The 26,199-nt window shown below is 48.4% G+C and overlaps 1 protein-coding gene across 1 annotated transcript in view; it reads left to right on the forward strand.

Moving 5' to 3' along the window:
- Positions 1-26,199, forward strand: part of SPTLC3 (serine palmitoyltransferase long chain base subunit 3) — a 748,918-nt gene that overhangs the window by 597,280 nt on the left and 125,439 nt on the right. The window contains exon 9 of the mRNA XM_086927721.1: positions 21,269-21,395. Within this exon, the coding sequence (XP_086783847.1) occupies positions 21,269-21,395 (127 nt within the window). The remainder of the gene's footprint in view (positions 1-21,268; positions 21,396-26,199) is intronic.

The following is a 26,199-nucleotide window of genomic DNA, read 5'->3' on the forward strand; positions in this document are numbered from 1 at the left end:
AAGTGCTCGTGGACTACCGTGAACTGCAGGTAACGCCGGTGGGCCGGCAGGATGGGAAATATGCGTCCTGCAAGTCCAACGCTACCATCCAGTCTCTAGGGTCTATTGCTGCTAGGACCTGAGCTAAGGTCAGCATCTTGAACTTCTCCTTCCGGAGGAAGCGGTTGATACCCCAGAGGTCCAAGATAGGGCATAGGCCTCCTTTCCCCTTCTTGGGTACCAGAAAATAGTGGGAGTAGCAACCACGTCCTACTTCTGGCCCAGGAACGCGTTTGATGGCCACCTTGGCCAAGAGGGCCATAACTTCCCCCTGTAGAAGTTGCAAGTGATCCCCCGACATGCGGTGATACTGCGGTGGCATGGCTGGAGGGGTCGCCTCGAAGGGGATGGAGTAGCCCATGCAGACGACTTGCAGCACCCTCCTGTCCGATGTGATGGTGAGCCAGTGGAGTAGGTGATGGCGATCCCTGCCCCCCACTGGTGTCGAGTGGGCCTGGAAGCACGGACTAGGAGGGCTTTGAGGCGGATGCTGCGGGGGTGGATGTGGACTGGCCTTGCCGTTGTTCCCTTTTCACCACCATGGTGGTTCCCACGTCCGCCACCACGCTGAGGTTGGTTTTGCGGCCTGTGGCTGGCAGGACGTGTGAGGGCGCCCCTTCCCTGGCCACGAAAGTGGCGAAAGGCAGAAGTTTGCTGGTGCTGGCCCGACAAGCCCAAGGACTTGGCCATAGCCCTGGAGTCCTTGAAATGCTCGAGCGCACTGTCTGCCTTGTCGCCAAAAAGGCGACGGCCATCAAACGGCATGTCCATGAGCGTGGCCTGGACATCTGCCGAAATGTGGGCGGACTTGAGCCAGGCCTGGCGACGAACCTCCACTGTCGTGAAAATCGCTCTACCTAGCGAGTCCGTTGTATCCAGTCCACATCTTATGGAGTAACGCGCTGCATCCCACCCTTCCGCAAGGGCTTAAGCGAGCTTTGCCCGGGCCTCCGCCGTGCACTGCAGCAGCACCTCCCCAACCGTATCCCACAGAGTCGGTGTAACTGCCCAAAAGGCGCAAGCAATGTTGACAGACCTCAGTCACAAACTAAGTGAGGAGAACAGCTTCTTACCAAACTGGTCATACCTTTTGGATTCAGGATGTGGTGGAGCAGTCGGGAATGCGGTCTGTGAATTAGAGGCCTGGATAATGAGACTCTCAGGGGTGGGGTGGGTGGACAGAAAGCAAGGGTCGCCCGGAGCCGGGCGGTGGCGTAGGCCCACGTTCCGATCTAGAGGGAGGCCTGTAGCGGGCTTGGACCAGGTGCCCATCAGAACGTCGGAGAGGGCTTAATTAAACTGCAGGAGAGGCTCCGTGGAGCTTGCCTGCGGTTTGAGCACCTCAGTGAAGAGGTTAGTCCTCACGGCCGCGACAGGGAGCTCAAGAGCCAAGGCCTTGGCTGCCCTTGTCAACACCACGCTGTAAGCAGCCCCCTCCACCGTAGCCACAGTAGGAGGGGGAGACAAATCCAGTGTCGGGCGAAGTGTCCAGACCACTGGCCTCCCCTACCTCAACTGCCCAGTCCTGATTCGACTGGCACTTCTGTGCCAGAGGGTCCTCAGACTCCTCCCAGTCCTCTTCATCATCCATCTCCTGATAGTCAGGGTAAAATGATGGAGCCGGATCATAGATGAATTGCTCCTCTCTCGGCGCCGGACGGCGCTGGTCCGACTCCAGACCGGGGATGACGGCGTCCGGAGACGGCGTCGTGGGCGACACCCTCTGGGTCGGCACCAGCGGAGAGGTCGTGTAAGGTCGACTGGCGACAACCCGGATCCAGACCTGGATCCTGTGGAGTTCTGCGACGTCGGGACCGGAGTCGTCGACGGCCCCGGGGCCGAAGCACCCGACGGCGCCAGTCCGGCGGACCGTTAGGATTCCCATTCGGACCCGCGGGGCCCGAAGGCACCTCAGCAGGGTCTGGCAGAGGGAAGCGATTGCTCATGGCCACGAGAAAGGCGCTGATCTTCTCTGGCGTCGCTTGCAGCCCAGGGACCGGCGGGTGTGGAGCTGGACAGAGCCACGTGGGCGGTGTCGCCCGAACCCCCGGCCTCGTCGAGCGAGCGTCGGGGAGGAGTCCGAAGAGCGATGACGCCTCTTCGACTTCTTTTTAGAGTTCCTCGACTTACCTGAAGATTTGGAGCCCGACGAGTGGTTGTGACTCGTCGAGTGGTGACAACTACGGCCCGCGACTGGTCCCTCGACGTCTCCTCGACCGGGACCTCGAGCGGCGCGGGGCAGACTGCCGGAGCTCGAGCCGCTTTCGGGACCGCTCCCGCCTAGCCTTCGAGGTCAAGGCCTGCCAGTCGGGGCATGAATTGTCGTCATGGTCGGCCCGAGGCAATAAAGGCACCGACGGTGGGGGTCGGTCACCGACATCAGTTGGTGACAATCCTCACACAGCTTGAAACCGGGCATCCGTACCGGCACCGGAGTCGAAGGACGACTCGAGAAGATCCAAAACATATCGAAAAAGTTAGTCAAAAATTACTAGGAGTACTGCTCTTCACTGATCTGCGCTTGCTGGCGCGGAAAAAAGAAGAACTGACGTCAGCGCGTGAGGACGGCGTCTAAGTACTCCGACGTCAGCCCGCGACCACGACGCTCGCGGAGCCGCAGACGATGCCTACCGATGCGCAGGGGTACTGCTACGCAAAACTTTCCGGATCCTGTCTGACGCCTGGGGATATTCTAAGGTAAGGAATCTAACACTAACCTGTTTCTTTCAGATATACAAGTATCTCAGGACCCTGGCCAGACCTAATCTGTGTTTTTTTAATGAATTGTATTTTAATATGTGATTGTTTATCTAAATTTTTAGATTATTATTAATTCTGCAATATTGTGTATTATATACTGTGCCTATAAAATATACGGTCTGTGTTACCCCCCTCTTTTTAATCCCATCTTTATCTAAAAAGAAAAAATCTTTTTTAATAAATTGATCTATATTTGTGGTACCTTTATGGTTTGACTCTTTGTGGGAATTAAATGGTATAATCCCGTTTGTGTATATGATGGATGAGTGAATAGATATTAGGTGGCATGGTAAGTGTTTATTGATTGTACATCACAATTTAGCTGCATTGAGTCCAAAGGATTGTGTTTTTTCTCTACCAGACCTAATAGGACCATTTCTGCTCTATAGGCAGGGTCACTCCAGCCCCCCGTCATTCAATCATTAATGGCCACAAGATGTGATACTGAACACAACAAAATAACTGGGTCTAAAGCAGGGTTCTCCAAAGTCGGTCCTGGAGGGCCGGGTCCATGCCAGATTTGGCATGGACCCGGCCGACTTTGGAGAACCCTGGTTTAAGAAATAACGGATTATATGAAACCTAAGATGAAAAGGGGTGTTACCCGTTTTAGGACGAAAGCCCTCATCCACCAAAAATGGCATGCCTTATCATAGGGTTTGTCCTCACACTGCAACAAGAAGTCACAGTTTGACTACAACTCCCATTGGGAGTGGCCGTACTTAGCCCAGGCGATGCGCCGGGGCCTCCCCCACCACATAAAATAGTGTATGAGAGCATTAAGCTGTGTGAACCAGAAGTTGGGGAATGGAAAATGATGTAGGTCTTAGAGGTACTTGGGGAGCAACAACATATTGAACAGGGCACCCACCCAACCCACTTTGTTTAGTGGGAGACCGGACCAAGACTGCAGTGCCCGTTTTGTGTCAGCGAGCAGAGGAGCAAGATTAAGGGTCTGAGGCAGATCCAGTAGGAGCGATATGTGGACCCCTAGGTACTTAAAACACAGGCCTTGTACCGGGATAGTACTCAGACAAGTCACTATCGCGGTTTCGCCCTTCATCAGTACCAGAGAGACTTTTGCCAGTTCACACAGAGGCCAGAGGCCTCCTCAAACATGCCCAGAATATGATGGACACGGGGGCCGGCAGTGTGGTTGGGTCAGGAAGAGGAGCACATCATCCACGTATAAGGCCATCTTATCCTCCGTGCTCTCCCCCTATTGCCACCCCCACACCTGAGCATCACTCAGAATAATGGTAACTAGGAGTTCTAGGGGGGCGGAGCTAGCCGACGAGCGAGATGGCCGCTTGCTAAGCACGCTCCTCACAACGGCCCGAATAATCCTCAAGAACCATCCCTAAATACAACTTAAACTGCCTGAAATGTCGAGAGCTTCTGAGGCGGCAGCGGCGGGCCAGGTGTGACCCCACTACATGGCCCTGTAATAACTACTCCGGAAGACGAGCGGACACCTGAGGCCTGGGCGGCGAAAGTGAAAGTAGATCCGCGAGCCGCAGTAGAGAGTTGGGCTGAGACGCGGGGCACGCAACGTAGCCAGGTGAGCTGTGAGTGTCCGCTGCGGCGGCGCCTTGTAGACCCCAGGAACTGGACAGGGCCTGAAACTACAACCATCGAGATACGCCATTCCCCACTTGCCGATCAAGGTGCAGCGGATTGCAGAGAGCGCCCACAGCACAACACAGACGTCCAGACAGCACGTCTTCCTGTGTGGACCAGGCCCGCGGCTGGGCCTAACTGTTTGATCCTCGCGCCCCTCGCTGCAGCGGAACTGCGACCTTGTAAATCGGGTTCAAGTGTAGGGGCGCTCTAGCAGAAGCTCTGCGTGTCCCGCATGAGCGTTTGTTGGGACGTGGAGCTGAGGCCTGCGCGAGTGGTGAGCTGCGCAATACCTTTGGGCCATTTGGAGCATACGGGCCTACCCTGGGGGCATATTGACACGGTGTGAGCCTTCACTGCACCGGGACCATTGGGCCTGCATTTCCCTGCTGGGGACGAGGGCGAGGCCAATTGCTGGTGCAAGCGTGTACGACCTTGTGTGATCTGGGAGCACCTGGCGAGGACCACTGAGTGCAATCTCTCCACTCGCATCGGCGCCACAAATAGAGTGGAGTATAACCCCCTCCAGTGTTTCCGCGCCTCGAGCTTGACCACGCAGTGGAAGATCAAGCTGTGAACCGGAGCCCGGACTCTGCACGCCAATTGCGCTCATATACTGCAGCAGGGACCCGATCTGATACCTTGGCAGGGGATGCTGGGCCACTGAATGGTGAATGTGCCGCAGCGCATTCCTTTGAGTCTTTCCCCAGACTGACTGCAAGACCGGCAAATTGCATCAGAGGCCTAGAAACATTCTGAAGCAGCACCAAGGAGACTCGAGGGTGAATTCGTAGGCGGTAGTGAGGAGTATATCCATTGGAGGCCTGACCTTGCTGGAGTGATCTAACCTGTGAAACAGACGGTCGAGGGTCACTGTAATAGTCACACCTGAGAGGCAGTAAAACCCACCATTGCATCATGGGGAAGCCGGACTGAACCCAACCAAAACTCAATTTTGACCAGACTAAGAAACAGGAGCAAAACACGGACGAACAATCTACGCCGCAACCCACGGCAGGAGCACCCGGTGGAGTAACGAACGATGACATACAATCCATGTTTACTACAATCTAAGCCGCCCTGTCTAATATCGATGTGAAAATTTACTCCTTGACGTACAGAGTGGACAGGATGTCCGAAAGACTTGATAAGCACACAGAAAGGATAGACATGGCAGAGTGAAGAATCTCAGAAGTAGAAGATGACCAAGTACAGCTGGCCGCGAAAAAAACAAAGATGTAGAAACAACTGGCGGCAATGATGGCAAAGACGGAGGATTTGGAGGCCCAGGCCCGTAGAAGCAATATCCGCCTGATGGGAATTTCGGAGACGACAAACACGGGCCCAATTGAACAATATGTGGAAAAACTGTTAATCTCCATGCTGGGACGGGACGCCTTCTCGGATGTTTTTATTGTCGAGCGGGCCCATAGCTCATTAGCGCCACAACCACCTACTGGGTCCAGACCGAGACCGATTATAGCCAAAATACTGAACTACAGGGATCGGGAAACGGCACTCAGGAAAGCAAGAGAATTAGGTAAACTATCCCATGAAGGCATGGACATTTCCCTATATCCAGACTTCACGTCTTCGGTACAAGATGCGCGGAAGAACTTCACTACAGCAAAACAGAAACTGAAGGAACTGAATATTCCATACGCCATGCAATACCCGGCCAGACTTAAAATCACTGTCGACGGCTAGGCGCATATCTTTACTGACCCATTGGAAATAATGACGTTTTTACAGCAAAAAGGCAATTTGGGCACGCGGAGGAGATCCACAGAGAAGTACACACTGGGAGCAATCCACCACGTCCAATGTTGAATGAACTATACCTCATGGACACATGTCGGACACTGCTATGACCTGTACACATGTGCGGAGAGTTCTTCCCCTTGGGTGGCGCTGGACTGTCAAAACTCGAACACTAGAAGATCTAAGATATGCTGATCCAGATAAGTTGTCAGTTAATTCGAACAGCTTGAAATTTCAATGTGGAACCATAGTTAACGAGTGCCTGTACATGCTGGACCTGTGCCAGCTGCTGGATGAGAGATGCACCTATAATCTGGAACAGTATTGTTATTAGGTAGTGTAGTTGTACCATGCATGAAAGGGCGTTGTCCAAAGGGGCTTATGCTGCAAGCAACGTGAGGACAGCTGTGAATCCAATTTGCGAACCACACTTGTTTTTGTATTTCTCTTCTTTTTTATTTTTTGGGGGATAATGTTGACTGTCACTATGGGATATGCCTCCACTAGTACCGGGAAAGTGGAGTGGGTGGTGGTGGGTATGAGGGGTAAACAGAAAATTCCGACCAGTGGCGAAATTGAGATTAGACTTACAGCAGACACTTTCAATCACCCTAGACATATGCATTGGATATATGACGGAGAATTGACAGATGTATGACAGCTTAAAACAGCGCAGAACACTGGCTCTGCTATCCTGGAACGTCAGAGGGCTGCACAACCCTCAGAAAATTCCCAAGGTGTTGGCGTACCTGGATAGGCATAAGATAGATGTGGCATGCTTGCAGGAGACTCACCTCTCTGACACTAGAGAGAAACTGTTAGGGGCAAAGTGGGCCTCTTTCAGGTTGGCATCGTCCTACTCCTCATACGCTAGGGGAGTCCTGATATGGGTAAAACGTACTGTACCCTTTACGCTTTTAACATCTATACAAAACGATCAGGGGCGCTATGCGATATTGCAGGGATGCTTCGGGGGCACGACGTTGACTATTGTAAACATATACGGCCCGAAAACCGATGACGCTTCTTTCTATGCACAAATCTGGGCGCAGTTAAACGACCTTCAACCTGGTGCTATCCTCTGGGGCGCGGACTTTAACACTTGCCTAGACCCCTCATTGGACAGGTCAACTGGAACTGACAGATATGGTAAACATTCGGCCAAAGTTATTAGGGAGGGGATGGCAGATTGGAACATAATAGACATATGGAGACAAAGGCATCTGGAAAGGAGGGAAGGCACGTGCTTCTCATCAACACACCTCACTTGGTCCAGACTTGACTATTGACTGATATCACAAAATGCTTGCACGTGGACTATTGATGTAGCACACCTGCCTAAAACACTATCTGACCATGCCCCAGTTCGAATTCAATTAGAAATCCCGACGCATACCCCATACAGTTCACATGGAGAGTAAGGCAGACGACGCTGCAGGATCAGGTGTTTCGGGAGGAGCTTCGTCAGGCAATATTAAACTTCTTTGAACACAATTCTGGGTTGGTCCAGAGCACGAGGACCCTCTGGCAGGCTTTCAAAGTCACCATACTGGGGCACTGCATAAGCAAACACGCAGGCATATTAAAAGATATACAGGGACAGTTGGAAAGGATAGAGGCTGACATTCACAGGCTGGAGCTTGAATTAGCTGAAAAGAAAAATGACAAACTACTGGCCGAAATTAGAAGACAAATATAACGAATTTGCAGATGATGAGGTAAAATACATGTCGCACAAATACACATCCAGAAACTATGGAGAAGGGGGCAGACCTGGCAAAGCATTGTCGTATAAACTCAGGCCCAATCACACAACGGCGTATATTACGCCGATCCAAGATGAACAGCGTAAAACGGTGTATGACACCCCAACTATACTAGAATGCTTCACTAAATACTACACTCAATTATACACTGCCCAGGCAAAGTCCTCCACATCAGACATAAGAGACTACCTAGGAGACATAGCATTGGTGTGGCTGTCAGATAACCATCGAAAGTACCTCTGTCTCCCTGGCTCTAAAGATGAGTTAATAGACGCCATTAACTCCCTTCCCAACAACAAAGCTCCAGGGCTTGTTGGACTCCCGGAGAGTTCTACAAAGAATTCCGAGATATATTGATCTCACATCTCGCAGAAATGCTTGAAGAAGCTTATGAGGAAGGTGCACTGCCGACCACACTAAGCGAGGCACTTCTGATAGCCCTCCCGAAACCACTGTAAAGACCCCACTGAGTGCGAATCATATAGGCCCTTATCCCTGATAAACATAGATGCTAAGATCTTAGCTAAAATAATTGCGAATAGAATACAACCACTACTTTACTGTCTAGTACTCCTGGACCAGGCAGGCTTCATGCCGACACGGTCTACCACCCACAATATACAAACCATCTTTTCATTATTCCATCAGTTAGATCCTGATGTGCCAGCCGCTGCAGCTCTTTTAGATGCCGCCAAGGCTTTTGATTCGGTGGAGTGGGAATTTATATTTGTCACCCTTCACAAGATAGGATTCCCTGAACCCTTTCTGAAGTGGATTTCCTTGCTATATGCAGCGCCTAAGGCGCGGGTAAGGATAAATGGGCACACATCCAACTCCATAGAGGTCATAAAGGGTACTAGACAGGGCTGCCCACTGTCACCAATGCTTTTTGACATAATCCTAGAGCCGCTGACCTGTAAAATTTGCCTTAAGCACTCCGACACGGCCCTACAATTTGGCCCCCGGCCAATCGGGATAGCAATGTACGCCGATGACATGGTCCTCTACACCACATATCCGACTAGGAACCTAAACCCGCTCATTAGAGAATACGTTAGGTGTGAGAATTTGGCCTGATATGATGCTCACTAATTCTAGTGTTCACCTTGTATCAGTCCAAACAACCCTTATGGTGATTGGTTGTAAGTCAACCTTATAGACCAGCTATCCTAATGGTAGCATGGACAAAGCAGTCTTAGGCTAAACTCTTTTTTTCATGTGAAGCCAGCTATTTTACCACATGTTAGACCTGACATCATTGGCTTGGTCTCTCCTCCATTTTTTCTGTTTGCCTCCTCTGTGTACGATGTTTTTGCTGGTATATCGCTCTGGGCACTGTGCCACTGCTGATCAGTGCCACGGTGCAAGTGCTCCCTATGTTAAATTACTGTATTGATTGGATTCCATGTTTGGCTTATTTGGTTTACTGTCAGTCCCTAGTCTAGTGCTCGCGGAGTGCTGGGGCTTGTAAATGCAAATGCTGCTAGTGGGCTTGCAGCACGTGTTGTGCCACCCACACGAGCGGCCTAGTAAAAGTATGTCAACAGGTCTGCCATTGTTAGACCTACGTGCAGTCTTGTACTGTCACACGGACTGCGCAAGTATGCCTACTTGCCAGTCCCCCAAACTTTCCCTTAACTTCATATTAGTCACCCCTATGGTAGGCCGAGGGCAGGGTGCATTGTAAGTATAAGGTAGGACAAGCCTGACGAAGTTGGCATATCCTAATAGTGAACTACCGCCACATTCGTACTTCACTATCGTAAGGTCGCCTGCTCTCCATTAGTTAGAATGGGCTGCCGGGATTATTAATGGTATGATCCTAGCTGGCTCGGGGAGCATGGTGCAATGTCGAGTTTGGTATCCCTGAACTCGGGGTTTGATAACGCATCCGTTTGGGTGGATGGTTTTTGGACTCTGGGTTTGAAAATAGCACTTTTAGAAAGTGACTATTTTCTAGTCTAACTATTTCTGGTTTCTGCTGGTTTGGTGTGTGTGTGACAGGGGCTGGGTGGCTCCAGAGTTCTGAATGAGTCAGTGTGGGGTGAGTGGTACATCTGCATTGAGAGTAGGGGAAGAGTAGCTCTTGATAGCCGGCCCTGCCCGATACAATGCTGGCTCCACCTCCTGCCGAGCGACTGATAGCTCTGCCCCTGCCAGTGACAAGACTGGCTCCACCTTCTGCTGGGCGTCTGAGGACCCAGCCCTGCACTGTGAATCGGCCAGGTGCCTCTGCCTGGCTACACCCACAACAGACCCGGGATGAGGGGGAGTTCCCCTGCATGGACAAAGGGATCAAAGCCGAAAAGGGGTATAAGAGAAGGACCCCTGAACCAAGAGTTTAGATCAATTCTGACAAGGAACCCTGAACCAAGGACAAGAAGCCTGCTGATCCAAGGACTTGCCTACCCCTTCTGCCAGAGTGCTGTTTGCTGGGGGGAATCCTGCAGTTGCTTCTTTATTTTTGCCAAGGAACAAAGGAGAGAGGAACTGAGTGTGTACTCTCGAACTTTGTCAAGGAAATCTCCAAGGGCTCGAAGAGTGCCGGCCTCCTGTTGAAGTCACAGGGCTAAAGGACTTCACCGTTTGCTAAAAGTGCTTGTTGCTGGAACCTGAAAGTCCAGCACCTCTGAAGAATCCAGCAATCTCGACGCCGACGGATGCCGCCGAATCCAGCTCAACATCGTGAGTGCAGCTCCTGGGTCCCGCATCTTCGACGCCGGCCGCTGAGCCCGATCGACGCTAGTAGCAAAGCCGCTGCCGACGCCTCGACCCCGAGCCCTCTCGACGCCGTGAGCGCTGCTCACTCGTGCAACATCGACATCAACGACGACTCCAAGGCCTGATCGACACCGAAGACGCGACGACTGACATCTCGACGCTGCTGATCATTGGGTGCTTCACTTTTCCAAGTTACTGTGTTGTTGGGGGTCCGTGTGACTCCGGGCTCGACGTAGGGCTCCTCGCGGTCGACGCCGAACCTTTGGATTAACTTTGCCTCGACGTCGTGTGACTCCTGTGTGGGTTACATTGTTGCCAAGAACTGTGATCTAAAGAAGAGTTTCTTTGGTTACTAAAGACTTTTTGCTAAGAAGAAACTACGCTTGAACTATTATTTTTCCTTCCAAAAGTATTTATTAAGATGGTGGTATATTTTTGTCGTTATTTGGTCTTGTGCTAAGCCTTATATAAACATTCATATTTTTATAATACTACTGTGTCGTGTACATTTGTAGCGTCTTCACTTTATTACTGTATGTGGTCATAAATGCTTAACGCACTGCCTCTGAGATAAGCCTATCTACTTTGCCAAGCTACCGAGGGGGTGAGCAGGGGTTATCTAAGTGTGTGATCCCCTTACCCTGACTAGAGGAGGTGAGTCCCTATTTGTCAGAAGTGTATATCTCTGCCAACTAGAGACCGCCGAGTCTAACACCACATATAACCCCTTGAATACCAAATAAAAAGGACACCACACAGGTAGTTATGAAAATAAACAAGATATTTATTAACTAACATACACCTCTGAACCCTTTATTAGATCAGAGGGCTAAGCACATGACAAGACTCTTAAGAAAAATACGTTAAGTTGCACAAATTACAATGGTGTAAAGAAATCGATAGAAGGAATGGAGCTGTCCAGAGGCTGTAGGATCGCTGGGACTACACTACCCTGACCTGAGGTAAGTAATAGGAGGCCCACTGGACGCGTGTGCAGAGTGTGAACTCATACGCGAGATGCGTAACTAAGTCAATGGACAGTACAAATTACGAAAAGGTAAGTATTAGACAGTTCCGACTAGCTAGGACTAAAAAGATTGGAAATCTGGACACTAGGAGAGTCAATCTACCCTTGAGCACTGAAATGCTCTTGTTACCTCACCCACGGGCTGCGGGTGCATAGGTGTCAAAGTGTGTCGGGTTTCCGCGTTGAAGTCTATGGAGCCTGGAAGAAAAGATGCTGCAGACGGCCAGATGGAAGATGTCAGGAGTGATCCGAGGGTGGATCAAGGAAGAAGAAGACCTGAAAGCAGAGGGGACAATGTTCACAGTCACTAGCCAGTGACTGGAGTGGAACCAGGAAGGAACCAGATGCTGTCGTCGCGATCAGGTGAAGAGTGGACGCTTGACTCTGCAGCCATGTGGACCAGGTGGTTTCTTCGACGACCAGGATGGAGGCACGAGCTGTCCCACACAGGCTCTCGCTGTCGGCGGTGTTGGATCCGGATTCGGCGTCAACAGGCCTTGGCGAAGGCCGCCCACACGGTGAGTGGAAAAGGCGTCTGGTGCGGACCAGCAGGGTCCGGGTTGCTTCTCCTTTGCAGGGAAGCAGGGGCCAGTCTGGAGCAACCAGACCAGCGGTGTGGATTTCAATGATGTCGTCTAGGAGGCCACTAGCCTGCCGGCAAGTGACCAGACAACGCGTCGAGCAGCAATCAAGCAAAGGGCCCCACGCAGATCTCGTGGATGCTGGAGGGCTGGTCTTCTGTGCAGGAGCTGCTCGGGGCTTCTCAATCCCCAAAGCACTTCGTCGAGGATGCCTCTGAAGTCGTGCTGGAAGCGAAGTGTAGTTTCTCCCAGATGGCTGGTCCCACGTGTCTCGTTGCACCCACGGATCTCAGCTGTGCTGCAGATGTAGGTAGAGGTCGGAGAGGTCTGGGAATCCGGGTCTCGTCAGGCTCTGAAGTCTGGATCCACTCGGGAAGACGACAAAGTGAACCGCTAGGACGCTTGATGGTGCCTGCAGGTGCAGGGTGGACACTCCTTGCCCACAAGGGAGATTTCTTCAGTCTTCTGTGGAGCAGAGCGTCGAAGTCCAGAGTTTCTCCTTGTAGAGTTTCAAATCAGGATAATCTAATTTGGAATGGGACCAGCTCCTACCTTTATTCTCTTAAAGGGGCTGTACTATGACTAGGTCCCTCCTATGGGTCGGACCAGGAAGGGGGGTGGTTACACCCCCTATCCTTTGTCCGGTTTCGCGCCAGAGCTGGGGCTGGAGTGCCCCAGCAACTGGTTTGAACCGGTGTATGCACAGGGCACCTTGTGTGCCCCAGGCATGTCTCATTCTTTTCAGGCCTGTCCTACCTAATACACAAAATCCTGTCTAGGGTGATGCTAGCATCTCCCCAGGCAGGAAACCCTTTGTCCAAGCCTTCCCCGCTGGAAGGACTGCCAGCAGCAGGAGGTCAGACTTGTGTCTGTGGTGGCAGCATTAATTTTGTGATGCTGAGGCTCGAGTTAACTTTAACCGGAGTTCACAGTTACATACATGTCGTGTCCCTCTAGAAGGGTGGAATGCTACCCCCGTCGCCAGAACTGGCGAGGGGGTAGTATTCCAATTCGTATGACACCTTACTCGACATGTTTTGATAATGCTATGCCAAAGTTAGCAATAACCGCGAGGTTATAATGCACTTAAGAGTATATGGTATAGTATTATCATGGAAACCGCTAAAGGACTTGGTTCCGAAAGCTGCAGACAGGCTCAGCTCATGCTAGAGCACCATCTCACATAATTCCAAGCACTCTGCCTCCAGGATTGTTAAGGCCTGCCATAGGAGTGACTTATAGAAGGATATGTGTCCATTTTAGGTTTAGATATAGGTATACTATATCTAAAGCAAGGGGTGATTACACCACCTTGCCCCAGCTGATTGATCAGCCAGTTGTGTCAGATTTGGATGGCCAGCCAGGGGTGGCATAATACATGCTACAGCGCCTGGTAGGCCCTGAGTGCACCTATGCCCTGGGTACCTAGGGTACACTGTACAGGGACTGATAAGGTGACCCAGTTTCCAATTAGATATGTACCTAGGGTACATGGAGTCCATTTTAACAGAGAGAGCAGGAAGCCTGGGGTCCTGGATAGCAGGATCCCAGGCCAACTAAGTTGAAAAGCAGCTAAACACTAGGCAGAAAGTTGGGGGTAACCATAGTCCGATATCCACCTTCCTACATTAGGTATGAACAGTAGGCTGGCCTACGAATAAATTGGGATAAATCTGTTGTGATACCACTCACCACGGGCACATTGGAGCCTGATCTGGAATACCCTCTGAAGTGGCGGACGGACCCAGTTAAATATCTAGGGGTTTGGATTCACCGAGATTCAGAGCTAGTCATCAGGAAGAATTATGGTAAGGCAATGACGAGGCTAGAAGAACAAATAGACAGATGGCTAAAACTGCCCTTCTCAATGGCGGACAGAATAGCCCTACAGAAAATGATAGTATTACCTAGATTCTTGTACCTGTTCTGGAATATACCAATATGGCTAAACAAGGCCTTCTTCGACAAACTATGCTCTCTCCTGCAGAGGCTGACATGGGCTGGTAGACAGGCTAGGACCAGTTGGAAAGTAGTCACACAACTGTACCACTTTGGAGGCTTTGGGGCACCAGATTTCCATCTATACTTTCTTTGCGCACAAGCACAACATGCGCACTACTGGACACAACCACACGCATACATACCTCACATCGCAGTGAAAAAAGATAGCATCTCTCCTCTGCCACTGCTGTATCTGCTTGCTGACCCAATACGGTACACGCCACGGGATAAGATACATACAGCCAAATGCACCTCGAGGGCATGGCACACTCTAGCACATAGAGCGCATAAATTACCGGTATATGCACGAGCGAGGCCCACAGCGAGACATCCTAACCTCACAGTAACTCAAGAAAAGAACATGCACATGTTGCTTATGGAAATGGGGCTAACCACAATGGGACAAATATGTCCCCATAATACATTCATTAACTGGACGGCCGCTCCCTGTGGGCACACCAAACCCCCCTGAAGAAATTATCGTATTTAGGACTACGCACGGCAATCTGATCATTCTACACCACCTTCGCGGCAAACCCGAGCAATTGAACACATTACAAAGTCTGCTGACAGCTCCTACCCGAAAAACCTGGTAACACGACTATACAACGTGGCACAAGATGAACAGGCTGAGAAACCTACAGCAGCTCTAGGCAGATGGGAGAGAACACTGGGTGAGCCAATCGATGAGCAAGATTGGCAATACAGCTGCACACAACTCACGTTCCTCACGTCCAACTGCAACTTACGTATTATACATTTCAAGTTCATTCACCAAATATACTACACACCGGCTAAACTACACTAACTGGGCCACAGAGATTCAGACACCTGCCAGAGGTGCAACGCACCATATGCAGATTTCTCACATGCCTCATGGGCATGTCCACAACTGCAGACATACTGGAGCGAAGTCACTGTCACACTAACAGATATGCTATTGGAACAGATCCCTAATACCCCCTAAGTATGCATTTTAGGGGTCAAAAAGCTCAAACATGCCAGACACAAGAAATTCCTAGCAGTAGCACTACTACTTGCAAAAAGACGCTTCGGAATAAGATGGGGAAGCAAAAGACCACCTAGGCTCAAAAACTGGATCGGACATGAATTACTGCAAATAAACATTACAAAGTTACGAAGAAGGCATCCCACAAGCCTCGCGGCCCAGAAAGTTCTGGGAACCAATTCAATACTTGCAGGAGACTACGGAGCCAGAGCCACAAGCTGATTAGTATCACCAAAGTCATTACCACACCACCCGTCTGAATGACACACATAGGGGTAAGATGCAATGTAAAGTGTGCAACGGCAACACAAGACGAGATCAGTAATCACATGAGTCTCGGTCACTATAGGATGCAGGTGTAAAGGAGAAAATGTTAATTGGTATGTAATATACTACTAAGCGTCATGTGCAATAACATGCTTGTCAAATGTAATGTATTATATGCTAAGTAACTGCTGGTTGGAAGGAAAAATAAAATAATTTAAAAAAAACTAGGAGTTCTATAGCTAGACCAAATAGATAGGGGGATAGAAGGTATCCTGGTCGAGTAATGCTGCAGATAGGAAAGGATGTGGAAAGCTCTCCATTGGCAAGGACCTGGGTGGCGGTTTTCTTCTAGAGAAGGTGGGCACGCCATCTGTATTTTGGGCCAAAGTCCATGCGATGCAAAATCTGGTCCAGGTAAACCTAGTCTACTGTGTCAAATGCCTTCTCAAAATCAACCAGTAAAAGCGCTGTGGGGTCAGTGATATTGTAACGGGTGAGCGTGACATTGACTCTGCAAATGCAATGTTGGGTGCCTCGATGGGGCTTAGAGCCACATTGATTTGTATGAATAAGGTGAGGCAGCACCCGCAGCAGTCTATTCGCCAAAGCCTTTGCGAAAATCTGAACCTCCGTATTAATCAGTGAAATGGGCCAGTAGGAGGCACATGTATCAGCCATTTGCCCCTTTTTTAGAAGTACCAATATGGTGGCCACATCTAACTCCCGGGAAAAGGTTCCCCGCCGCTCGGATTCTAAGTACAGATTCACCAAGTGAGGTGTAAGCACGGAACGAAGCACTGATAGTATTCTGCAGGAACTCGTCCGTTCTGAGTGTCCTACCAGTGTCCAGGGCCCGCATAGCTCCTTCCAACTTGTCCGTTAAGATGGCAGACTTGAGGTCTGCAGTTTGGGGCGTTGTGAGCCTGGTCAGAGCTACATTATGGGCCCGTTCCGGTCGAGGGTGGTGGGAATATAGTAGGAAACCAACGCTTCTGCCTTTTCCTCAGCGCCGGTGAGGTTTTGACCCCGTTGAATCCCAGACACCTGGAATTATATGCAATTTCATCCCGCCCATAGCAAGCCAGTAGGTGAGTTTCCCATTCTTGTCTCCGTGTTCATAAAACCTCTGAGTGGACGCCTGCCAGCACAGTCGCGTCTAGTCAAGTGCCAATTTGCTTTTCAAGAGGAAGGGTGTGGGATTCAAGGTGTGCAAGCTCCTCCCTCTTTAGCCTGCATGCCCTGCGCTCCCCAAATCGTGGATGTACTATCTGCCCATATGGAGCTGTCAGAGGCCATTGAACCCACAGTGGTCTCAAAGTAGAAGCCGAGTTCCATCGGGAGGTGTTTTCTGAACTATTCATCTGAGACACCAGGTATTAAGACGCCACACCAGACGTCTGGATCAGGCCAGAGCTCCAAAACTAACAAGCACCAGAGAGTGGGCAGAGATTCCCCTCAGGAGTACATGTGCCACTGTTGTGCGGAGCATATCAGTGACAGATTGAAGAAGGCCAATCCTCAATAGAGTCTTAGTCGAGGCTGCCCTGTGTGTGTATTCTCCCGGTGAGTAGCATGGCAAGTTTGCCAGGCATCACAAAGACTCAGGGACTCCATCCAGGAGCCCTGGTGTTGCGCTCTGTTGGTGACCTGCTGGAGGGCCTGAGGCATCTAATTTAGGATCAGGTGTTGTTTTGAAGTCCCCTACCAGAATAGTAGTCCCCATTGGCAAACCCTGAAACAATCCCCTTGAGTCTGTGGCAATAAATAAGGCAGTACGTATAGAGAGAGGCGGTTGACAGGTTTGCTGTGCAGCTTGCCATCCACCGCCACATAGGGGCCCTGCGGATCTGAGACACTACCAAGGGGAATGATCTGTGGAGAAGGATAGCTCCACCCCTACAGCCTCGGACGCATCCCTAATAATAGGTCCTATCATAACCAAATCTGCACAAGAAGGAACAAATTGTGCCCAGGAGATGAGTCTCCTGCATAATCAAGGCAGCCCGGACAGGTAGCGAAGGACAGCAGTGTGCTTGATCCGATCCAGCAGACCATTGATGTTTCATATCATAACCTGGAAAATAGCCATGTCCCCGACAAAAGGGGCCTGAACCCAGTGTCATAATGGGGAACCACCAGTGGCTCCTCCTCAAAGCGTATTGGGAGGAAGGCAGTGATGAGTATGCATAGCGCTAAGTGTGTGCAAAAAGTAAACAGAGGCTCATTCGACAGTAGGTTGAAGGGGTGCCCCCGGATCAACTCACACAAGAAACCCAGCCACCTTCCAACTCCAGAAAGAAAAAAAAGATGGGGGGGTGGGAGAATTGGTCCCTCAGTCCCCTGGAGGGCAGTCTCCTGTAGGTCACTCGAAGGGAAAGGGGGGGTCGTCATGCTCTGGACCGAGATCACTCCTCCCCCCAACCCCCCCCCCCCCCCTTCAGTCCTAGATGAGTCAAGCAAGTGTCATCGGTGTCTTGGACACCCCCTTTTCCCTGGACTGAATCTGAATCAACGTAGTACAGTCAATGAATATCATGATACAACTCAAGTCAAAGTGAAGAGTGCCTTTTTTGCAGGCATCCCGGAGGATCGCACCTCTGTCTCGATGGTTAAGGATCCATACAACCATGGGTGGGGTGAGGTGTGGTGATGCCAGGAGGTGGACACTGGATCAGGGCCTTGGAGCCCTGTCTATGACGAACCATGGTGAGAGGGTGCCCTCCGGAATCCAGAATTTGAGCCAGTCAAAGTGCTCGGGCCAAGTTTTCGGCCCATTCAGGAAGCCTCGGACTATTTTGAGGTTATTCGCTCATCTTATACATTCAAAGCATCAACATTAAATAATAACACAGAAGCCAGAAGATGCGCACCTACAAACATACAGCCAACATTTGAGACTGGCCTAAAAAATCTGTATTCTGAAAAGGCTTTTGTACAATAAAAATCAAAGAGTTCCTCGACCTAACTGTTTTGTTTTTAATGAATTGTGTAGCCTTAATCACTGTAAAATTCATCTTATCCCTTTTACAGAGCCCAAACGGTACATACCTTCACAGTATAAGAAGTGCGGAATGCTCAAAGTGGGCCAAAGTACAGTGAAGTTGACATGGCAATTTCCCGTTTGGATCAGTGTTACTGCCCACACCTGATGCAGTCAGTTGTTCCACACAATATGCAATTTCATGAAACAAAGGCTATTATTACGTGGGAAAGATGTCCGTCTTTGCCAGTGAAATATGTGATGGTTTTCCAAATTTGTGACTCGTGTTCCTTAGATGTAAAGGAAGAGATTGCTCCTTCTTCCCATTTATCGAGTCATACTTGACGCTGTCCAATATTGACCAACATAAACATAAATCTAAAGTCCTCAAGCCCAGCTTGTAACGGAAAAGGTCACTTCATTTTATATGATTTAATCTTTAGTTTTCATGTCTGTTAAAGCATCAAAGAACACGTTTGGCAATGCAAGATGTTTGTCTGTTTTGGACCAAAGACCTACTGTTGGACAACCGTCCATTTGCTTAAATTATTGTTCTTGCACCTCAAAACTCATTTAGGGTAAGCAATTAAAAAAAATCCCAATACTGTTTCAAGGGGTCTTATGAAAAGTTCTTAATGCACTGCAAACACTTTTTATTCAAAGCTGTAACCTTGAATTCATTACAACGATAAATGTGTCTTTTACTTCCCATCCTGGGAGTCTTTCTCTGGTGTATGTAATTGTAGACTTTTAAAATGTTCACTACATTAAAGTCAAGTTGTCGAGGTAAGAGTGTTTTGTCTATCCCTTGGCGCTACCTTTCCTTGAACCTAAAACCCCCTTGCTTTCCAATTATTGCTTCCTTCCATTAACCCTAAAAACCCTAAGCTACCCCTTAATGCTACCCTTCCCTGAACCCTAAAAACACCTTACTATCTCTTCGCGCTATCCATCGTTGAATGTAAAAAATCCTTACTTGACCTTAGTGATCTCTCCCGGAACCCTAAATACGCTTACTAACTTAGAACACCACCCTAAACACCCTGAAGCACCCTTTACTGCTACCCTTCCCTGAGCCCTAAAAAATCTTTACTACCCCTTAATGCTACCATTCCTTGAACACTAAGACCTAACTATCCCTTATCGCTACAAAAACCAGAACCCTAATAACCCCTTTCTGTCCATTAACGCTACCGTTCCCTGAATTTTGAAAGCCCTTATTAGTCCCCTCCCTTTACCATCTCACTGTAAATGTTCCTCTCTAAATAGCGGAAGGATGTCCCCTTCCCCCAGTGTGGTATGCTTTACTTATATTGTAACTATGGGGCATATGTATGAAATAGCCCTTTTGCAAGTCCTTAATAGCGATTTTTTGCGAATCGCTATTAAGGACTCGCAAAATTCTATGCATGTAGGAATCGCAATAATAATTGCAATGCCTACATATTCCTTAATTGCGAATCCCAAAATTGCGATTCACAATTAAGGAATACCTTCCCATTCATTCCTGTGGGCCTAAAGGCCCATAGGAATGAATGGGAAGACATACGCAATTTGCGAGTACCCATTAGGTACTGGCAAATTGCGAATGCAATTTCAAGGGTGCAGAGGTGTCAAAACGTACACCCTGTAGCACCCCTGAAATATTTATGTGTGCACATGTGGTGCACAAACATGCCCTAAGGGCACTTTGAAAAATGCAAAAAAGTTCATTTTTCTAAGAAAGTGCAAATTACCACCAACCTGAACTTGGTGTTAATTTGCGCCTTCTTAAGCCAAAATCGCACAACTTGGGTGCTTCCTTCATTGCATTTAAAGAATCACAATTTGCAATTGCTTAAATGAATTTGCAAAATAGGGAATCGCAAATTTAACGATTCACAATATTGCGATGGCCTTTTGGGATGATACATCCCAAAAGGCTTTTTCCAGTTCGCAAACGTTTGTGAACAGGAAATGGGCTTGATACACATGCACCACAGTTTCATCTACTTATGTTTCATTTCACTGTTCTTTTAACTTAGTTCAGAATCTTGTTCTCTTCATGGTTCTGATTCCTGGAATCCCGGGTACGGGGGTTGCCTAGCGAGAGTCAGTTGAGTCTTCGCTGGTCAGCTTGCATGCTGTGTGGCCGTGGGTTCCTGCATTCTACTTTATGTCTATAAATAAAATACGTTGTTCCTGTTACCCGTCTCAGCCTGTCATTTCAGCGCAAACCCTGTACCACACCCAGTTCCCAGTACGCTTACCTGTGCCCTGAAAAATATCATTTTATTTTTTTGTGATAGCCATAACTTTTGTCCCTTTTTTCCAGTAGACCTTTTTGATAACGTTTTTGCAATCTACCTTTCCCCCAGGATGTTTTTACCTCTAACCTCTAAGAATGAGTGGTGGGCATCCAGATGCTCATTCTGACATTTGTGAAATGTTATTGTTTTTCCAGTGTCCTTTTAAGAGTTACAGTGTGGCTGATGCAGCTGGCTACATTCACTGCCAAGTTGTTTCCATTTAAAAAGCAGCACTGCGTGTCAGCACTCCCTGGCCAGTTTTTGACAGTTTCCTATCTCACCAAATGATAGCATTTTAATTGTGACGGCTGAGGGGCATTCTATAATCCAGGCTTTATAGCTGGTAGGTTTTAATCAGCCTCCTTTTGATTTATTGCAGATTTTTTGTTGTTGCTGTGAAAAGAATTATTTGTAGTAATGTGTTATATGAATATTTTTTTATTTTAAGACGCTCGTGGATTACTTACGAACCCATTCACACAGTGCAGTTTATGCAGCATCCATGTCGGCTCCAATTGCAGAACAAATCATCAAAGTCATGAAGTGCATTATGGGACTCGATGGAACAACGTTGGGTAAGATGTCATGCTAGACTTACGGGTGAATGGTCCTAATGAAATGTACAAATCGTCCATAAGCCCCGCTCTTTTCATTTTGCAGTCCTGGTGTTTCATATTATTTAATGCTATACAGTTGAGGACACTTTACATTGAAATTAATGTTGGATTAATAAATATTAGAACCTTTGCTCGAACACCTCTTAAAATGCTCTTGTACTTTGAAGCACCTTTCTTGACCACTGCAAGGAGAGAATCTGGCTGGTCCTGAAGAGGAGAGAAGCCCCTGCTTGCTGCACTGGTGAACTCTTGCCTGCCTGCCTCACATAATGAAAGATGCACTTTTGCTTCTATCATTTTGCTTCAGGACTGGTGATGCCATTTTCCATTAGGGCTTCAAAATGGTCTTTCTTCCCATGGAACCTCCTTCCTGATGGCAGATGATGCAGAAGGTACCAAGACAGATGTAGCTTCCAAACTATTTTACCTTCTCTGTGCACAGTCCAAGCAGGAAGCGCACAGGCTTGGTGGGTCCAGGGATTTCCACCTGCATTCATATTGTGAATTAGCAGGTATGATTCATAGTTCCAAAATCGGTCGTGGAATGAAGACTCGTTAAATCCTATCTGAATTGTGTTATTAGAAAAGACAGCTGGTTACCGACTCAATTAATGACAGGTGTTCCCATTTGGTGTGTACTTTTCAGTACTCAGATTCTTAAAATGCTTTTCCATGGCCGCCTCCCCAGTTGTTCTTCTATGAGATGTTTTGAAGGGAGAAAGATATCACCTTGGGGTTTGGTTTCCATTTCAAGTGGCGCCTTAAAGACCACACCAGTTTCCTTGACTCACTCTTGGTACATGGGGTTGGGTTTTTTGGGGCGCTTCTATGCACGACTCCACCCTCCACTATGCCTTGTTCTGAAGAGAACCATCTTCCCTGCCAGCTACATGATGAATTGATGCCAGCCTGCCAGAGATCGTCTTTTACTCTGCCTAAGCTTTTCCTTACTCAGTTTTACTCCAGGACTGGTGGCATCGGTTTCCATCATGGCTAAAGTGGCTGGTGAGCAAGGCCCCTTGAAGCCTATTTGCTCCTTCAGAGGCGAGATGGTGCAGAATGCCGAGAGACAGAGGAAAATGTTGTGTGCCTGTAGGAATCCGCTCAGTAATTGGTACTGAACATTTCTTGTGGAGCTAGAATCTAAGTTGTGGGGTTCCCCCTTCAACTGAAGCAACGGGGCTGCAGTCAGAGGGATCTGTTCTAGCAGACAACTTTTCTTCAGGCTCTGTTGCCAAAACATGCAGGATAACTTTAGACTTTCATTCACGTGCAGGAGACAATTTGTAACTGAACAATATGTACCTTTGGCAGATTCAGCTTTGCTTTTTTCCTCACTGAAAGTTTTTAGGGGGGCATTAGAGGCCACCAAAAGACCGCCTGATTATGGTGTCCAACCTTGTGTAGCCATTTTCAGCTACAGCCTTAGGATTAGGTTATCTGAAGTGGTTGCTAGAAACATTTCGAAGTCTGAAGCTAAAAACTCTTATCAAAATAAATTACTAAGTGCTGTCCACCAGCATTCACTTCGATTTGATCGAAGTGGGTCTCAGACAGAAGAGTTATCCACCAGGTTAAAAATATATCACATGCCTAAATTTGGGACAGCAAAGTTTCCCTGTATGTTGAACGCATCTTACAACCTCATGCAACAATATTTCAGTTTGCAGGATTCCTAAAGGCAAAGAAATGCAAGCTTTCTCACGAGCTATAGGTACCTTTGGCAGACAAGTCTGGCAGGATAGCCACACCAAATATACCCGAAGTCTGATGCTATCAGTGTCATATTTGCTGTGCGGTTACAAGTTACATGCATCTCTCATGCTTTTATATGTGAAATCTACCATTCAGGGTATGAAATATATTCGAGCTAAGATTTTATACAGAAGTCGGAGACAAAGATCACTCGGGAAAGTCCTCTATGGCTGGGGACTTGCCTGAGGCCTACACGATACACCGCAAATGTTGGACATTTCAAAGTTGGGGGCGTCTGGACCCACAGTCACCTGCTGTCTTTCGAGCTACTGAGTATGGAATAAGAGCTCCACTGAACTCCCTCCTCGTTCAGAAGTGGTTGATGGGTATGGACCACTGCTCAATAGTAGATAGGCATTGTATACTTCCTGGGGTTGTCTAAACAAGTACACTGGGATGTTTGGATCCCAGAAAGACCATTTCTACATTACTTAATCGGTGATTGGGGGCGGGGGCCTAGGGATGTATACTGTATTTTTGCAATACTTACCTGTTCCTGCGAGATATGGCAAATGTAATTGATTAGATACATTCTCTGCATATACCTCTGAATTATGGAAAATCCTGGTATACCCTAAGTGTGATGCTATTATTGTTGTATTTGTTATGTGATCACACAGTAATAAATTGTTACTATAAAAACTATAAGAAATATTTCCCTCCACCCTTCCCGCCCCTCCAAAAAAAAGATTTATACAGAAAAGTTAATTATCTTGCCCTGTCAGAGGAAGCCATGAGGAGGTGCTGCTTCTCATAAAGGTCTTGCTTACAAGGAGTGCTTGCATGAATTCTAACCAATTCATTTTAAAATAGAAATATTAGATAACGGTGTAAAGAAATTGTAACCTGTTATATCCAAATGCAAAGTGCCCAGACCTTTCTATAAAACCTGGTCATTCGTGTGAGAAGTTGGCCAGGTATATGATGTTCACTTCTCTAGTGAGCACCTTGCACCAGTCCAAACAACCCTTATGGTGATGGTTGTATATTCAACCTTATAGACCAGCTATCCTAGTGGTAGCATGGACAAAGCAGTCTTAGGCTAAACACAAGAGGGAATGTGAAGCCAGCTGTTTTACCATATTTAACCCCTTTAATACCAAATGAAAGGACACCACACAGGATATATATATAAAATATATATGTATTTATTTCTAAACAATCTCTCTGAACTCTTTATGAGGTCAGAGGCACAAGCATATAACAAGATACTTAATTAAAATACAATAAGTTGCACAAAATACAGTAGGGCCATAGATGCACGCTAAACCATATACTAAAATAGTGGTATAAGTACCACTGCTTGGAAAATGAATAGGCCTAGGGAATCACTGGGGCTATGCTGTACTATCAAGGGATAGGAAGCAGGAGGCCCACGGGAGGTGTGTGCAGAGTCTTTACTCACACGCAAGTTACCATAGAGAATGAATGGGAACGAAGGAGTTAGAAACTAGTTCTTTTAGGGCACTTCTGACTGGACTCGATGAAATTTACTTGAAACCTAGACAGTTGGATAGTGAATACCCACAGGAGCACCGGAGTACTCGCGTTACCTCACCCACAGGAAGCGGGTGCATAGGTGTCAGTGTGTCGGGTTTTGACGCTGAATCCTATGGAGCCGTGAAGAAAGATGCTGCAGGCGACCAGGAGAGAAGTGTCCGGTTGGATCCAAGGGCGGATCGAGAATGAAGAGTACCTGAAAGCAGAGGGGACAGAGTCTGGGTCACTAGCCAGTGACCAGGAAGGAACCAGGCAATGTCGCAAAGCAATCAGGTGATGTCGTGAAGCTTGTCTCTGCAGCCACGTGGACCAGGAGGCGTCGACGATGACCGGGCGTCAGGCACAGACTGTCCCACGAAGGCTTTCGCTGTCGGCAGTGTCGGCTTCCGGATTGGAGTCAACAAGCCTTGGCAAGGGCAACCCACGCAGTAATCGAAGTTGGCTGCTTGTGCAGGATGGTCACTCTTTGACCACAAGAGAGATTCTTCAGTCTTCTATCTCCAGGTAGAATGTCAAAGGTCCAGAGTTTCGTTTCAAGTTTCAGTCAGGATAAATCTAAAGTCTTGGGACTCAGCTCTTACCTATATAACAAATCTAGGGGCTGGATTACCCTCTAGGGCCCTCCTATGGGTGGGACCAGGGAAGGGGATGGTTACACCCCTTTCCCTTTGTCCAGTTTCGCGCCAGAGCTGGGGCTGGAGTGCCCCAGCACCGGTTTGAACTGGACTATGCATGGGACACCTTGTGTGCCCCAGGCAGTGTCTCATTTCTTTCAGCCCTCCCTGCCCCAATACACAAGAGCCTGTCTGGGGTGGTGCTAGCACCTCCCAAGACAGGAAACCTATTGTCCACGTCCCTCACTGGAAGGACTCCCAGCAGCAGGAGGTCAGACTCGTGTATGTGGCAGCAGCATCCATTTTGTGATGCTGAGGCTCTGGTTAACTTTAACCGGGATTAGTAGGAACAACATGTCTTCCCTCTAGAAGGGTCGAATTCTACCCCCGTCGCCAGAACTGGCGAGGGGGTAGTATTCCAAAGCGTATGACACCTTATACGACATGTTTTGATAAATCCAAACCAGAGTTAGCATTTAACTGCGTGGTTCATAATGCACTTAAGAGTGTATGGTATGGCTATATCCTAGAACAGCTATAAGGACATTGTTCCGAAAGCTGCAGACAGGCTCAGCTCATGCTAGAGCACCATCTCACATAAAACCAAGCACTCTGCCTCCAGGATTGTTAAGGCCTGCCATAGGAGTGACTTATAGGTGTATATGTGTCTAGATATAAGGTTAGATATAGGAATACTATATCTAAGCAAGGGGTGATTACAGGACCTTGACCCAGCTGAGTGATCAGCCAGTTGTGTCAATGTGAGTGGCCAGCCAGGGGTGGCATAATACATGTTGCAGCCTCTGGTAGTCCTTGGATGCACCTATGCCCTGGGTACCTATAGTACACTGTACAGGGGCTCATAAGGTGACCCAATGTCAAATTGGAGATGT

Source organism: Lissotriton vulgaris, chromosome 6 (assembly GCF_964263255.1).
Source record: "Lissotriton vulgaris chromosome 6, aLisVul1.2, whole genome shotgun sequence".
NCBI lineage: Eukaryota > Metazoa > Chordata > Amphibia > Caudata > Salamandridae > Lissotriton > Lissotriton vulgaris.